Consider the following 17,788-nt stretch of genomic DNA (forward strand, 5'->3'; position numbering starts at 1 on the left):
AAGCCACAAAACTCTTCATAGAATTTAAGACTTAGTTTGATGGAGTTGGAATATAAGGTTCAATTGTGTAAATTGCAATCATTTATAAAATAAAAGACTTAAATAGTTGAAATAAAGCCATTTTTATTAGGTTTGACAAAAGTGCCCAAACCTAGGAACCCAGCCCAACCCAACCCAAGTTGGGTTAGGTTGGTTTTTAGGACTAGCATGGGTGGTCAAGGATTTCTCAACTCAGAGTAGGTGATGCAATGTAGAGAACACAGATAAGGTGTAGAAGAGTAAGAAATTCAAGCAACAAATAAATTTTTTTAGGCTCAAAGAGCTCAAGAAATATTCAATTGTGAAATTTCATAAAGTAGATGAGTAAAGACTGCCTACAATGACTCAAAATAGGCTATTTATATTAGCCTTTAGAACCCTAGAATCATAACCCTTCATCTTACATATAGCTATAAGTATATAACAAATAAATCTTAGCCATCCAACTACATTAAAAGCTACATGCTAGTCACATGACCTTTTAAAATACTACATAATACTAAATAAAACATGACATCTAGAAATAAAAGACAAAATACTAAAGCACGTCTTTTTTTTTTGGGCTTAACTTTTTAATTTATTCTACACTAGTTCTCTCTGGGTTGGAGAAGATTCGTCCTCAAGTTCAAACCATCCCCACCTCAATCTCTCAGATGTCCAACCAATCCTTTCCATCCTTGTATTCTCCTTTGCAAAAAAAATGAATCAATTTGCCACATATAAATCTTTTCTTGCTCATAATAAATCTTGATGAATGAATTTTTATTCTAGTCCTCTTTTTCCATGGGGGAATATGTGAAGAAAATACTAAATAGGAAATGAGGACTCCATGCATACATTGGTAAACGTCAAATTGCCTCCTCCACAAAGTTTAACCAACATCACTATTGCACGCCTCTTGCTCATCTTTCCTAATTCTTGTTCAATAAATTCTTCCCAAAAAGGATCAATAATGTTCTCCATTCATTTTTCAAAAGCAAGGTTAACTTATCACCAGGGAAAATTTAAGAGAAACTCATAAACTCTAGTAAAACCATAATGTTGAATGTGTTCAAGCTCTGGGAAATTGAAACTCCATTCAACAAAAGAAAACCTTTCTATTACTAAACAAGCTCATTAAAACATTGAATGATTGCCTTCTAAAAATCAATGGCCCTTTGTACTTGAACAGGGAAAGCCAATTTTGTAAATTATGGATCACATTGCATGCATATGACTTTATCTTCATCAAACCCAATCTTGTATCCGTGACTACTTTTACATAGACACCATATTCTGTAACTTGCTGTCAACAGACTTAGTTCAATAGCTTCACTTGAAATACTTTCCAACAACCATGAAGTATCTAAAAATGGTTTAATAGATGCATACAATAAAATAACATTTTTTTAGGCTCCATTTCTCTACTGCACCTTGGTAGACCTAATACGATTACTGCCTACTTCTCAGAAGACAATAAGTTGTGGCTAAAGCACTTCCATGTACTAGTTGTTCAGGTCTTGGGTGCTGCTTATGTTTTCGTTCAAGCCTGGACGACTGCTAAACTTAATTTTCTAGCAATCCCAATGTTCATTGCTGGGACTATCAAGTATGGAGAGAAGACTAGGGCTCTCTGATTCCTCATCCCAACCCGGGCCCCGAATATATCAGATTCATGGTTTCTTCCTGTTCACATCTAATCACAAAACCATTGATTCACCCCCCCCCTTTTTTTTTTCCCCAAATACTTTGTATATTCCTACACTATTAGAAAATAATCACCAAGCCTAGATCGTCATCTTTTTTCGTTCTTTGGACAAGCATGTAAAGGTGTCATTAGACATAATAAGAACAGTAAAATTATATTTTTCGGTCAAGAAAGATGAACTACAAAAAAAATAAATAAATAAAATAAAATAAAAATAAAAATAAAACCCAACAACAACAACTACAACTTTAGAATCTTATATTTGAACTCATCACAACAAAACCAAACAGCATAATGGCATTCAATTAATGGACTGTGACTACATATTTCATTTAATAATATCAAGAAAAAACTAAATCTAAATTTTCTTTTATTCTCCTATACTTTCTCAGCAACAAAAAGTTTCAAATTTCAGCAGCAAACAAGAATTTCTCTAATGAATTAACCGAAATAATATATGGCATTACTCTATCCAAGTTAACAATAAGTTAAACACATTTTTCATAATTATTGATGGAACCTATTATAGTTGGTGCAGAATACAAGTAGCATAATTGGTGTATTAATAAATACATTATGTTTTTCCAATCACAACTTATAAACTTAACAAGAAAATAATGGGAATTGGGGCCAAGTGAAAATCCTTTTTTCTTTTTTCTTTTTTTAATTGAAGAGTTATTTGGAGAATTACTCAATTACCACAAACAGGTAAAAGTGTAATTGGGAAGTAGAGGCATTTTGCGACAAATCAATTTATCAGTTTAAATATTATATATCCCCTCCTCTACAAAGCTTCATTTCTCAAATCACCCATTAGCTAGATTTCAACTAAACGCTCACTTGATAAGGAAATTCCTTGTCTCATTCCACTACATTAGTAGGGAAGCTATCAAGTCCATTTCCCAAACTGCTTCATTGCCCAATGGAGTCACTTGAGCTCTGTTTAAACTACCGATGTGAAAGCAATATTGAATTTTACAACAAAAATTACAGGAAATGACATAAAATGTTATGGTATTTGTTAGTGTAAGACAAATGGTAAAAATCTAAAGAGCAACTATGGTCTGAAAGAAAGGGCAAAACTCAAAACTTAGGTACAATACCTTAAGATAGTACCTTAGGTTCCCCTTTTAATATTAAGACACATGGTACTTAGCTAGACCCAACAAACGGCGTTAAAATTTCGCAAGAACTAAGGAAACCCAATCCAACAGCTCATTCTCTCTCACTTCGATTGAACTCAAGAAACAAAACTCTCTCAATCCACTCCTCTCTTTGCTAGAAATCAAGCACCCATACCATCAGTCATCACCTTCAATTGTAACAAACTGTGGAACTCGTCATATCCACCAAAGTAGCAGAATTTTCATGCGCCCAATTGCTTGGCTTATGAAAATATATCTTAGGAAAGAGATTAAGTGGCCATTAGTCTTGAAAATATACCTTTAGAAAGAGATCTGATGGTTCATTCTTCCAACTGATAACACATTGACAAAACATTGCAACCATAATTTGGAACGTGTCAACAAAAACCACAGACAGCAAATCTTGACACCCTCTATCCAACCTGTTGAAGTTGCAGGAAAAATATCAACAAAGGCCCTAAATTGGAAAAATGGGTTTGCATAACCTCCATTTACCACCGTGAATTTGTCAAGTACAATGCTAATTCAGTAATTCTTGACTAATTCTCTCATCTAGACTAAAAAAGATTGAACCTAAAACTCTAATTAATCTTCAAACCCAAAACCTGTGTATTTGCATAACCACCCAAAACTTTTGTACAATGGAGAGAATCTGTTGTTATGGATTGGAGGGGCTAGATTTGAGTATGGGAAACTGCCGATCTGTTGTCTCGCACCTTCCAATTTCCAAAGCCTTGGAGTTCCACCTCTAATTCGAATTCCAAGCCCAACATCACTCCTATCAAAGCAAGTCTATCAAAATTGTTTGATTTCTCTTCAAAAGGGTATGGGTGCTTGATTTCTGGCAAAGATAGAAGAGGGAGGTTGAGAGAGTTTCACTTCTTGAGTCCAACGAAAGTGAAACAGAAAAGGCTACTGCTCAGTCCGTGCAAAATTTTAACGCCTTTTAGTGTGTCCAGTTAAGTAGCCAAGTGTCTTAATATTAAAAGGGGAACCTAAGGTACTAGTCATAAGGTTATGCATCTAAGTTTTGCCCAAAAGAAAATATCCTAATGAACAGGCCAATATTAGGCAAATTATCACAATAATCTTATATAAGCTGTTTCGAGAACAGAAGATAACAATTTATGACACAAAATAGCAGATTCTCTCCAAACAGGGTCAAATAATAAACCAGCACATGGGCACAGATTTCTCAATCTAGTTCAGCCTCACTTTCTCTTGTTTTGGTGATCAATGTTATAACTCAAATACATTATAACAAGTAATCACATTGCACATGAAACTCCAACGCCAAAATAAAAATCTATCGGCTTGGAAAGTTCAACAATAAACACACCAATGTAGCAAAGCATTCACCTAAAAACTCAGACAATTCATTTACAAATAACATATCCATTTCCTCCATATCAAACGCCAATTATAGCACATTATAGCACAAAATTATAGCATTACGATCAATATCAATTATAAGCCAAAAATTACATCTAACAAAAGGTTTTTTTTTTTTTTTTCTCTATTAAACAGAAATTTCAATACCAAACAGCGAATTCCAAAACCAAATCCCACTAGAATATAACAAGCAACGAGAACAGAGTGTAAATCAAGAAACACGCATACGCTATTAAGCTGCGATGCTCGTCGCCGCCATCAGCGAGCGCAACCATGAGTGCCGTGGAAACCCTAGTCGCCCAGAACACGAAGATCCCGGCGATCGAGAACCTGACCCCACCGATTTGAGGCAGGAAGAGCGACACGGCCGAAAAGATCACCACCGGCAAGAGACAGTAGCCAATCACGCTCGTGCACGTGTGCAGGTCCAGGTTACCGTTCCTTCCGGCGAGCATGTTGTACACCACGTAGAGGAAGATAGAGGAGACGACGATCCAGCCAAGTATAACGCCGAATTGGAGCTTACCGGCGAGTAATTGGAAGAGGCAGAGTGCCATGTAGAGGAGGATCGGGCCGGATAGATCCGAGTCCTTGTGTACGACCGGGTTGACCCGGAACGGGTTGAGAATCGACTTGGTTTTATTCCAGATTTGCTCCGGGTGGATCCCGAGCTCGTCGAGCAAGGGTTCCTCGTCCTCGAAGCTAGCACTTCCGGGCATAGAGCCACCTCCTCCGCCGATAGGACCGCCGTAGATCGAGGCTGAGGAAGTGGAGGCCGCTGCGGATCCCATATCGAATGACATGAAGGGGATGCTGGAGCTCGAGGGTCTCTGTGGCTGAAACGGTGCCGTTGGGACTCTCCTTTGCTGAACGCTGGTTCCGGCCACCGGATTTTGGCCGGTCGGGAAAACCACCGGCGGTACGGCGAACTCCTTCATTTTTTTTAGGGAAACGGAGAGAATTCAATTTGCTACAACAGTTCAGTTTGTTGTTTTTATTTTTGTGCATGAGGGCAATTTTGACATTTTGTGCTGAAAGTTTATCAATTCAGGTGGGTTTTAACTTTTAACGGCGCGATGTTTGAGAGGTGACGTTTCTTTGGATACGGTATTACCTTCTTGCCCTTCAAAAGGAAAAACGAATTACTTTGCCTTTCATGAGAAGAAACGCGTCTCTTGATACATCGAGTGGGAAGCACGTGGTGTCCAAATGTAAATTACGGTGAAAAAAATGTAAATTACATTTAAATTTTGCACCAAAATATTATTTTGGTCCTAAATTAAAAGATTCTTTTTCATCTATAAATTTTGAAAATTTCTGTTTTCATTATTAAATTTGTAAAGAGTTTTTTTTTTAATTTAGAGACAAAAATAAGGATAAAAAAATAATTCTAGGATAAAAAATATATTTTAAAGTTTATAAATGAAAGTAAAATATTTTTAATGGTTTAGAAATAATTAAAAAACTTAATTTTATATAATTTAGGGACAAAAAATAAAATTTTGGTAAAATTTAAGCACCAAAATGCACTTAAATTTTGAAATTGTATTTGTCTTGATTTTTACACTTTAAACATTTTTATGATGACATTTTACATGTGAGGACACGATTTGTAACGACCCGAAATGATATTGGGTTCGCATGTAAAAAGGCCCAAACAATATCATTTATAGAGCGTGAGTTTGAAAGGTTAGGCCTTGGTCACCAAACAGTGGATTTTTCGTGGTGTTCATACATAATTAAATCGTGTTCGCTCTTGGAGTTTTTCTCCAGGAGGAGGGCTAGGAGGCTCTGGTTTTTGGCCATTTTTCCCAGCCTCTTTCTTGGTGCATTAACCTTCACATTATATAGCCCTTCTTGGTTGATCTTAGCCCTCCACTTGTTGGTCAGGATGGTGCCTACTTCTATACCCGTCCCATCAGCTGTCTTTCCTTGCTTTCTATTAGTTGCAATGATCGAAGTCGCCCTGTCCAGGCGTCTTTTCTCATTAACATAGTCAGGACGCTGGCGGGTGCATTTAATGCGGAGGGGACGTATTTACCCTGAACCAGTTTTGCACCGTACCCCCACGTGAGTCTCATTCTACTCGCATCTCCTTCAGGGGGCTTTTTGGGGGCGTCCTTCATCGAGACGTTGCTCTTCCCCTTAAAGTCCTGGAGTGCCGAGGACAAGGTCGTCCTCGGCTATTCCCCTCGACACTTCGGCCTTTCCCCATTCGTCCTCGGCACATACCCTCCTCGGCACAACCCCCGAGCCATAATAGAGCGTGGGTCGGACCATAAGTTCCCTGACCCCACAATAGCCCCTCAAAATCCTGCTATCCGACTCCTCGAACGGATAGAAGGGTTTTGATGACATCAGATATCTGTCAATGCTTGTCAATCTTTGTCACCTATCGGTTCCCGAGACTTTTCGTCTACCCGAGACACATTCCTGGAGCCCTTGGAAGGTGAAACGTGGCCTCATTAAATACGGGCGGCTCTATGTTTCCCACGTTCTACGGCATGATGAAGATCAAACGGTGGTGATTCCTTGGCCTTTATAGGCGGGAAAATTTGTGCAATTACCCTAGAAAGTATAAAAGATTTTTTGGAACGGATCTGTCTCTTCAGTTTTGCACTTAAAAGTTCTAGCGCGTATACCCTGGGTTCATCTAAACTTTCGTCCAAACTCAAGTCTATCTCCAGCACAAAAAGCCTGTCCGAAGCGTCTTTCCTCTTTTATGTAAGTTCTCTGCCTCCATTAACTCGTGCTTTTTCTTTTCTGGGTTTATTTTTCTCTAGTTCCCTTTTTTCTCCCATCGCTGGTTGAGTTTGTTTAGTAAATCATAGAGATGGCTAAATCGAGACTGAGGAAATTAGTCGATACTGAAGAGGCGATGAATAAGTTCATCGCCGATTACAGGATTCCTCCCAACGTAAGTTTGAGGCATTGTAAGATGGGGGAGTGGCACTATAAGAGAGAAACGGGTGAGGTAGTAATTCCCGTCCTCGCCTTTGTAGAGGGGGGTATGAGAATCCCTATGGGGCCGGTAACGAGGGGTTACCTCAGGCACTTCCGATTAGCCCCCACCCAATGCACCGGCAACATGTTTAGGATTCTGGGTTGCGTGGATGCTTTAAACGAAAAGATGGGGTTAAGACTGACCCACCATGACGTGAATTGGTGCTATAATCTCCAAAATTTGAAGGGGAAATCCAACTACATGAAGACGAGAGACGAAAGGGTTCGACTAATTCAATGCCTCCCTGATTCCAACAAGGGGTTAAACAAGGATTTCCTCATCGTCTCCGGTGAATGGCATGATGGCAATCCATGCCCCATAGTAGAAGGAGAACCAGGTGGGGTATAGGGAATGGAAGGGCGCTGACCCTTTGCGCCATTCTAATCTGATATGGTTCAGTAACTAACCATGCATATGTGTTTTTCTTTTGTAGATCCACACGCTTATCAACGACATTTTCACTTAGTTAACCGGGTAGACTTGGAGACTGTTCTACAAGCAGCAGTTTTCGTAAATGACGGAGATGGTCAAGTCCGAGCCACTCACAAAATATTAGGGTACGCTCCCGTTCAGAAGTCATTTGCTGACCCTAGGTACGTGATCAGCGCTAGTCGTCCTCGGCTTCCAAAAATTACCGTGGTCGAGACAGGATTTTTAATCTCCGAAGTACCATCTGTCCCAGAGAGCATCCCACTGGTGGACCTCTCCTCATCTCATCAAGTAGCGAAGGACAAAGGTGAGTTAGATCAGCCCGAGGAAGGGTTTGAGGTGTTTGACCTAGCCAACCAATTCGAGGATCCTTCCGGTGATATAGGTGAGCCAACCTTGTCCGAGGCGGAATTGTCATCAGTAGGCACATCTTCTCAAGCCGAGATGGGACTCAAGAGAAAGCCCCCGACCAGCCTATTCGAACTCCTCGAGGGTCAACCAGGGAAGGATGCGCAGGGAACGCCACAACCCAATGCTCCTTCCCCACCACCTCAGCCCTAGACTGTCCAGACTAGGTCATCCACCACAAAGTCATAACCACAATCCCCCCGCCCCAAACTTCCTGCTCCTTCCCAACCAGCTCTGCCTCCTCGGTCGGAAGGCACTGATTTAAAGAGAAAGAGGAGCCCTAAGGGCAAGGAAACCATGGATGGGGGAAAATCCCAACCTTCTAAGGAGAGGGAGGAAGCCCCGCGTGCGAAACAATTGAAGATTGGGCACCAAAGCAAGGGTAAAGAAACTGAATCCCAATCTTCCCAAGGCAAGGGAAAGGGGATCGAGGCCTAATCCTTGCCAAATGCCTAGCTTCCTGCCCCAATGCTTTACGGGGGGCCACTGCTGGAAACTGCGTCCATGAGGGACCTTGGAGATGGCGAGGGTGGCTATGTGGCAGACGCACTAGGGAGAACCATGCTACTTCCCACAGACGTGGATGGGCTGAAGAAAATGAGGATGCAAGAGGTCTTCCTTAGTACGAAGAGGTACTTGGGCATGGTAAGGCTCTTGAAACCTAAAACTTTATTAACTCTCACTCTCGGTTTGTCATTCACGATGTATTTATCTCCCTTGACAAGCTCTCCAGGCCACCTATAGGATGGAGGAAGATGTGAACAATCAGAGTAAGGCGGCCGAGAGTGAACGCTCCAAGCGCTTAGTGGCCACGCGGACTCTCAAAGCTTCTGAGGACGACCTCGCCAAGGCCAAGACTGCCCTAACAGACGCTATCCGAGATAGGGATAGTGCCTCGGCGGGTTTAGCTAGCGCCCAAAAACAGGCCGAGGATCAAACAAAACGTCTGCTAGAAGCCGAGGATCAGTTGCGAATAGCCAAGGAGCTGATCAATGATTTAAATAAAAGACTGATCACGGCAGAGCATGACAAAGGTGTGGCAGAGTATGCCCACGATGAAGCCATGAGGGCCAAACGGGAGGCCGAGTTTGCCAGAAACGAGGCTGAGGCTGCCAAGGAAACGACCGAGGATGATGGTTATAACACAGGGGTAGCTAAAACCCAAGCCATCCTTAAAACCCAGATTCCCGGAGTATGCAGGCTTTACTGCTCCCAGGTTTGGGAAGAGACCTTGAAGCGAGCTGGGGTGAATGCTTCATCCGATTTGTGGAAAGCGGAGAACATATTCTACCCTACAACCATCCGTGAGGACACCTCTACCAGCTCCAAGGCCGTGAGCGACCAACATGAGGGAGGGGTCACTCAGTCGGATACTGTACAAGTCGGCGCCTCTCCTGGCGAGCCGCTTAAAGGGGGAGAGCTTCAGGATGTGATAGAAGCATCTCAGCGTACGGATCCCGAGGTACCCGAAGAGGTTGTTGAGCCTGTGGCCGGCACTCAGGTGCCTAATGCCAAAGAGCCAGCCATACTTGCCCAGCCCCTACAGGCAATTCCCCTTGCTGTGGTCCCCTAGAGCACCGACGCCGATCCTGCTCAGTCTTCCCCAGAAGGGAGTGTCCTCCAGGGCACCGAAGCTGATCCCGTTCCTCATTCCCAGGACGTGGCCGATGCAAAATTAAAGAAGTAGAAACCCCGGCCAGGCTTCGTATTTGTTTTTAGTTTAAGGATTAACTTGTTTCTTTTTCATTTTGAAAACTTTGTAATCCGCTAGTAGTTTGAACCTGTTGAACACGTATATGAAATTCTTTTCTTCCTTTTTCCTTTTGGTTACTTGTTAGTTGCCCTTGTCGATACTTACTATTGTTTATGAATTTTGAACTAATTATCTTAACACGTATGAATAGTTGTGCATGCGATATATTTAGAATCATGTTTCAGAACGTTAGCTTACCTGCACCTGTAGAGCCTTGAACTCATGTCTGACCCTCATTCAATGGAGATATAGGCATCATCCGAGATGTCACGTGTAGTGTTAGGTCCTGTTTAGTATCCAGGTTTTTTTAAAGTAGTTGGCTTCCCCATAGGTTTGAGTCCGAGGACCATGCAATACCTTGACTCTGTCCAAAACTTGATTTTTAAGTAGTTGGTTTCCCCATAGGTTTGAGTCCGAGGACCATGCAATACCTTGGCTCTGTCAAAAACTTGATTTTTAAGTAGTTGGTTTCCCCATAGGTTTGAGTCCGAGGACCATGCAATACCTTGGTTCTGTCCAAAACTTGATTTTTAAGTAGTTGGTTTCCCCATAGGTTTGAGTCCGAGGATCATGCAATACCTTGGTTCTGTCCAAAACTTGATATTTAAGTAGTTGGTTTCCCCATAGGTTTGAGTCCGAGGACCATGCAATACATTGGTTCTGTCCAAAACTTGATTTCTAAGTAGTTGGTTTCCCCATAAGTTTGAGTCCGAGGACCATGCAATACCTTGGTTCTGTCCAAAACTTGATATTTAAGTAGTTGGTTTCCCCATAAGTTTGAGTTCGAGGACCATGCAATACCTTGGTTCTGTCCAAAACTTGATTTCTAAGTAGTTGGTTTCTCCATAGGTTTGAGTCCGAGGACCATGCAATACCTTGGTTCTGTCCAAAACTTAATTTCTAAGTAGTTGGTTTCCCCATAGGTTTGAGTCCGAGGACCGTACAATACCTTGGTTCTGTCCAAAACTTGATTTCTAAGTAGTTGGTTTCCCCATAGGTTTGAGTCCGAGGACCATGCAATACCTTGGTTCTGTCCAAAACTTGATATTTAAGTAGTTAGGGGAATTAACCCCTCGACTATGGCGCGGGACTTTGGTTCAGGGGGATTAGCTCCTCGGCCAAGCCCCTAGAACCCTCCGTGCTGCTGACGCTACGAAGCGCAGCCCCTAGTGAAGAAACGTAGCCCCTAGTGGAACTTTGTGCTAAAACACTACACCCAGCTGTTTGAAATGATGTGAGTGATTGTCTCAACCCATCACCTGTGCCAAGACACAAGCCTTTTCTACAGGCGGCGCCAATTGTAAGGACACAATTTGTAACGACCCGAAATGATATTGGGTTCGAATGTAAAAAGGCCCAAACAATATCATTTATAGAGCGTGGGTTTGAAAGGCTAGGCTTTGGTCACCAGACAGTGGATTTTTCGTAGTGTTCATACATAGTTAAATCGTGTTCGCTCTTGGAGTTTTTCTTCAGGAGGCGGGCTGGGAGGCTCTGGTTTTTGGTCATTTTTCCCAACTTCTTTCTTGGTGCATTAACCTTCACATTATATAGCCCTTCTTGGTTGATCTTAGCCCTCCACTTGGTGGTCAGGCAGGTGCCTACTTCTGTACCCGTCCCATCAGCTGTCCCTCCTTACTTTCTATTAGTTGCGATGATCGAAGTTGCCCTGTCCAGGCGTCTTTTCTCATTAACATGGTCAGGACGCTGGCGGGTGTATTTAATGCGGAAGTGACGTATTTACCTTGAACTAGTTTTGCACCGTACCCCCACGTGGGTCCTATTCTACTCGCATCTAGGGATGGCAATTTTTCCCCATCCCGCTTGACCCGCCCCTCCCCGCTTCGCCCCGTGCAGGTTTTCCCCGCCCCGCAAAGGTGGTGGGGCGGGGATGGGGCGAGATTTTAGACCCACACCACGGGGCGGGGCGGGGATGGGTTTACACTTTTTAGACTTGCCCCGCCCCGCCCCGCCCCATCCCCGCCCCGCCCCGCTTTAATAAGGGTTATATTGTGATTTTATTGTACCCTAAAACCCTACTATTTAAACAAAAATATCATCAGCTTATTTTATTTTACCTAACGTGGCTCTACCTCTTTTTTCTCTCTAGCAAAGTTGGAAATAAGGTACCAATTTTAACCTTTTTTTTTTGTCTTTATTGGAAACAAATTTATATACTATTGAATTGATGATTTCATTCATGATTCATACGGTCTTTCTCAACTTACTTTTCATCATGAACGTAATATAATTTTTTTTAATGAGTTACGGGTTTGTGGCTCTAAATATGTGTCTGTGTCATTGTTTTTGTAATTTTGTGTGGGCATTTGGCTGCTTAACAACACTGTTTCTTTAAGCTTGTTAAAATTTTATTTTATCATGTTATGAGATTTTTGTTGTGATATTGTCTTGTTAAACATTTAGATAATATTATTTAGTTTTTGCTAAAAATTAGTTTGATTTGATAGGATAAATTTATTTATAATTTCAAGTATATTTTTATTATTGAAACATGTTATTTTATTTGAAAAAATGGTAATAGTTGTAGGAAAAATTAACAAGAAATAAAGTTTTACGGTGTAGGGTGGGGCTTCGCGGGTCTTCGCGGGGCCTTAAGGGGCGGGGATAGGGTAAGAAATTTTCCCCGTCATGCGGGGCGGGACGGGGCGGGGCAGGGATGGGGCAAGAAAAATCCATGCGGGGCGGGGGCGAAGATCTCATCCTTTGGCCCCGCCTCGCCCCATTGCCATCCCTACTCGCATCTCCTTCAGGGGGCTTTTTGGGGGCGTCCTTCATCGAGACGTTGCTCTTCCCCTTGAAGTCCTGAAGTGCCGAGGATAGGGTCGTCCTCGGCTATTCCCCTCGACACTTCGGCCTTTCCCCATTCGTCCTCGGCACAGGCCCCGAGCCCTAATAGAGCGTGGGTCGGACCATAAGTTCCCTGACCCCACATTACGTTTGATTTTATTATTATTTTACATTGACTTTATGTCTATTTAGTTAGTAATATCACTTCGATGATATTTAATATTCAAGTTACTAATAAAAATAAATGAAAAAATCAATATAAAAATGAAATTAAACGTAATGGTAAAAATTTTATAATAAATATTTAAAATGTAAATAATCCCAAATTATGAGAGCTAAATTTATACTTTCATATATAAATTTTATAATTTATTTTTGGTAGAGGACTCTTTTATATATATGTGTGTGTGTGTGTGTTATTATTCCAAGTGATGGTTATGATTCAAAATGAAAACAATCCCAATTTTTTCATAAAAAATATAATTAGTTTTATTGAGAATAATCAAACATATACATCAAGTAAATTTTTTTTTTAAATGTATAGTTTAATTTAAAGCAAGCTTAAATTATTTTCCAAAAGTACATAAATAAATGATATCTGTAGGGCCAGAGAATTCGTGGCCCAGGCCCACCCTACATTAGGGCCCAAGGCCTAAGCCGAGGAGAGCTATTACCGAGTACGCATAATGAAAACCCAAAAAGGCCCAAGGATATGGCCGAGGACGATCTTATGCTTAGCACCTCACGAAACGCCTGAAGAAAAGGACAAACTCAGTACAGGGGTAGGATAAGGGATAAAGCTGCAAACATCGTAGTACAGAATCCTGCATCTGACAGACCCATACTCTAGACCATGCAATTTAACTTTTCCAACCACCCCCCAACCACTCTAGGTGTGGATTGACAGGACAGGTCTACACCCCAGAAAGTGAAACTTACACGTGGACATTAAAAGGGAAGTGAACAATAGTATAAAAGGGGGAGAAGGAGCAAAAGAAAGGGGGGCCGGGAGGTGGAGAAAAATCCTAGGAAAGGAAAAAAGGGGAAGGATACCATGCTCCTCGGACGTAATCCGAGGATCTAAATCCTACAACCCATACCAATGGAATGCTAAACCAGTCAAACCAAATCCACCCATGTAAAAGTCTCCGCAAAAACCACGACCAAACCGCTTGCCTGTGACCAAGGTCTTGCCTTTCAAGCCCACACTCTACAAATTATATTGTTAGGGCCCTTTACTTACGAGTCCAATGTCATTCTTGGGTCATTAAATAATCGTGTCCCTACAATATCTATACTTGGAACTTTGACAATCAATTTTTAATAATTTTATAGAATAAAAATTAATGAAATTATCATGTTTCTCCCCTAATATATATCTTTATATATATACCATAAAGGGGGAAGGACGCACAACTGAAGGCAGAAGCACAGTTTAATATAGTGAAAGTAATGTAAATGAATAAGTTAGAACAATAATAAGGTGATAGAACCAGCCAAGCAATAATAATATAGTGAAAGTAATGTAAATGAATAAGTTAGAACAATAATAAGGCGGTAGAACAAGTCAAGCAGTATATATAAAAAATAATTCGACGTAAATGAAAGCAATAGTTCAAAGTAAATGAAAGCAATTTAGAACCATCCGTTATGGCGGTAATCCATCCAAGGTGGCGATAACAACAAGTAGAATAATGAACATAAAACTGAAAATACTTGTTATTGAAAATAGTACAAAACACTTACAGCAGTAGTAGTAGTTAATACAAGATCTCAAAACAGGTTGACAGTTACAAAGTTTGAACTAGTCCTAATTACAATGTTTGTAGAGTTACAAGGTAGTAGTAGTAGTAGTAGAAATAAGGAATTTTCTTTCTAAAAAAGCTTCCTAAGAGAAGGAGTTCTAAGGAAAGAAAATTCTGAAGTAAAACTTGTTGTAAACATAAGGGACAACCCCCCTTAAATAGGCAAAATTCGGAGCGAATAGTGTCATGAACAGTAACAGGTGAATAGTGACAGATGAATAGTGAATTTTCTTTTTTGTCTCCAAATTTTGGGGAATCATCCGTAGAGCTGGAATGTCTGAAAAGTTGAGAACCTAGGCCAAATAATGGGTGTCTTTAGATTCTAGACCACCTTTTAGGCCCCATATTAATGGTGCCCAAAAGAACCAATCACAAGAGACCAAAAGAAAGAAACTTTGTCATCTTGTGCCAATTGAGAGTAATTATTAGGAATCTTCAGAAACATCATATTGGTGGGAAATAAGCTTTTAGCAGTAGTAAACATTGAAGTTTTTTGGCCATTGTGCAGGCCAGACAAATGGGAGAATCAAAATCTTCTACTAAATCCGGAGTATCTTGAAACAGTTCCGATTTTTCAGCAACATATTCTTCAAAGCCATTGAAGTATTTTGGCTTTTGTGCAAGCCGGTCAAATAAGTAGTAGCAGTCTCAAACAGTAGAAATCCCAGGAATGAACTCATTAATCAGTGGAAGGAGCATCGAATGGATAACCATCAAAAAGATCAAAAGGGCTTTGTGGAGAATCACATTCATGCTCATGGTAAATAGCATACTGATTACAGAATCCACAATATAAAATTGGCTCAAACATTGGAGTTTTCCCTGGGATGAGAAGACTTCTTGGATTACAATGATCAGTAATTCGCAAATGAGCAATTGCATCAGAATATGGTTTGGGACCAAAGATAGAAATCCTGTCTGTACTTTCCATGAAATGATAATTTTTCCATAAATTCTGAGCAACATTAATAATTTGGTTATTAAAATAATTTCTCCAACATTCTACAAGAGCAAAAGGATCATCAAAGGACAATTGAGAATTTCCTTTAAACCATGGCCCTTGGTGAGTGTGACTATTAATGAGAATGAGATGCTTTGAGGGCTGGACATTCATCCAGTTATCTCTTTCCCATTTTGGCAACGTACTCCAACATTTGATGGAAACAAAAGGACTGTTAAATCCTTTAATAGCATCCTGAATAATTTGTGGAAGTTGGCTGGCTTGATAATGGCTTGTTAATTTTATGAACTTGATAAAGTCATATTCAAACATTTGGGAAAGCCAGTTAGGGTCCCTGTCATCATCATCATCTGAATCATCAGCAACATATGAACCATCATCATAATTTATCAAGAGGCCAAGAAATAGGTGTTTCTTTTCATATACTCTGAGAGTACTCCCAAAGTGTTCTTCCCAATCAAGCTGAATATATATATATATATATATAAATAGTTAGAGTTTTGTTGAGTATTGAATGTTCAACTTTGTCGTGATAATAAAAGTAAAATGTTTAAGTTTAGCTTAAGCTAGAACCAAACCTACAACCAATATTCGAGCTTAAGGTCATAAAAAAATCCCAAAACTTGAGCTTAACTTGATTTATTCATTAAGTTGAACTCGATCTCAATATCCAATAAAAGTACATTATCAAGCTTGATATTCATCAACAAGATATGAGTTTATTTTTAAAGCATATATCAAACTTATTACTAAGTCCATAATTTAGCCTAGGCTCAAAATGTTTTTTTTAAAAAAAAAAAATTGTAAATCAAGTTTTATTGCTCATGAGTTTGTTCACAAAACAATTTTTTTTTCGTGGGCTAGACTCATGTGTTAAACAAGCCTTAAACTAAAACTCAAGTTTGGCCTATTGATAGACAAACAAACATAAATGAATTTATTGTCAAGCCATATCTAAATTTTTTATGAACGACCCACTTTTTATTGATCAAATACTAATGTGTTTTTTATTTATTTTATTTTTTTTAAATCAGCAAATACTATTTGATAAGTCACGTCATTTAAAAAATTCCATTGAATTTTTCCATTAGATATGTAAGCAAAAAAAAAAAAAAAAAAAAAAAGAACTAACAAAAGTTAATGGAGAGACCAATAGATCTCATCTTTAAAACCTTAGGGATTAATAGTATTCATTTCAAACTTCAAGAACCCAAAACACTAAGTAGGTAAACTTTAGGAAGCAAATGTGTAGTTTCGCCTATAATATTCATTCAAAAAATGTTTTTTTTTATAATTTAATTATATTTAAGTACAAATATAGTTTTTTTTTTTTTTTTTTTAATAAAAGATAGGAATTCTATTATAGTCTAATCTAAGTGTATACATGTGTGAAGTGAGCCCACAAAAAATTATACTTGTAAAGTGACCATCGCGTCAAGAATGCCCGGAAGTAAATATAGTTTACTTAAAAACCAAAAAAAGTTGTGATAAAAAAGAGAAATGCTAAAACCACATCAAGTTACACAGCTCATTACATGGCGCAAGTTATGAATAGTATAGGTGTTCGTTTGAATATCGCTTATTTTGTTGAAAACTTATTACTGAAAATATTATAGCAAAATATTTTTTATTGCTACAAATTACTATTCACACATTTTTATCACTTAATTGATCAAGAGCAGTGCCATGGGACCATAATAATAAAAAAAAAAAAAAAAAAAAAACCGCAATGCACACAAACGCAACGCTGTCGCTACGCAAACGCACCTTAGATATGGCGTATCTTTACCATGTAAGAAGTTAAGAACATGTGGCTAGTTGCAGCAAAATTTGTACCATTTCATTTGTTCCTAAGAGCATCCGCAGCCCAAATGGTATATTATATATGTTGATATATTTTACCATCACAGCCTTAAAATGTTGCTCTAACCTGACTTGCAAAATGTGTCAATTGTAAAATATTTTACAATACTGCTACAGTACCATCCTATTTCTAGGATGGTACTGTAGCAAGATTGTATAATTAAAAATTATTATTATATTATCTCTGATTCTTCTCTCTCTTCCTTTCTCATTCTTTCATTTCCCTCTCTCTCTTGTTTGTTCTCTCTTCTTCAGACCCAAAACCATGGTGGACATGAATGTCATCACCAAGCCACCATAGTCGGACCCACTGCCACAGGTCCCACCGCAAGCCACCTAACCAAGCCTCTCTCTCTCTCTCTCGCCATTGCTACCAATGCCAAGCTTCTCGTCTTCTCCGTGGATCATGGTGGATCATCTTCTCTGAGTTTTAGGTTGGTTTTTTTTTTTTTTTTTTTTTTTTTTTTTTTTTTTTTTCATTGTGACAAGTGCTT

At 39.6% G+C, this 17,788-nt stretch overlaps 1 protein-coding gene across 1 annotated transcript; it reads right to left on the reverse strand.

Annotated features, from left to right (window-relative positions):
- Positions 1–4,246: 4,246 nt before the first annotated feature.
- On the reverse strand, positions 4,247–5,291 carry LOC115951241 (protein YIPF5 homolog). The gene has a single exon (XM_031068427.1). The coding sequence runs from the start codon at positions 5,199–5,201 to the stop codon at positions 4,440–4,442; it is 762 nt and encodes a 253-aa protein (XP_030924287.1). The 5' UTR covers positions 5,202–5,291; the 3' UTR covers positions 4,247–4,439.
- Positions 5,292–17,788: the final 12,497 nt, after the last annotated feature.

Source organism: Quercus lobata, chromosome 7 (assembly GCF_001633185.2).
Source record: "Quercus lobata isolate SW786 chromosome 7, ValleyOak3.0 Primary Assembly, whole genome shotgun sequence".
Lineage (NCBI taxonomy): Eukaryota > Viridiplantae > Streptophyta > Magnoliopsida > Fagales > Fagaceae > Quercus > Quercus lobata.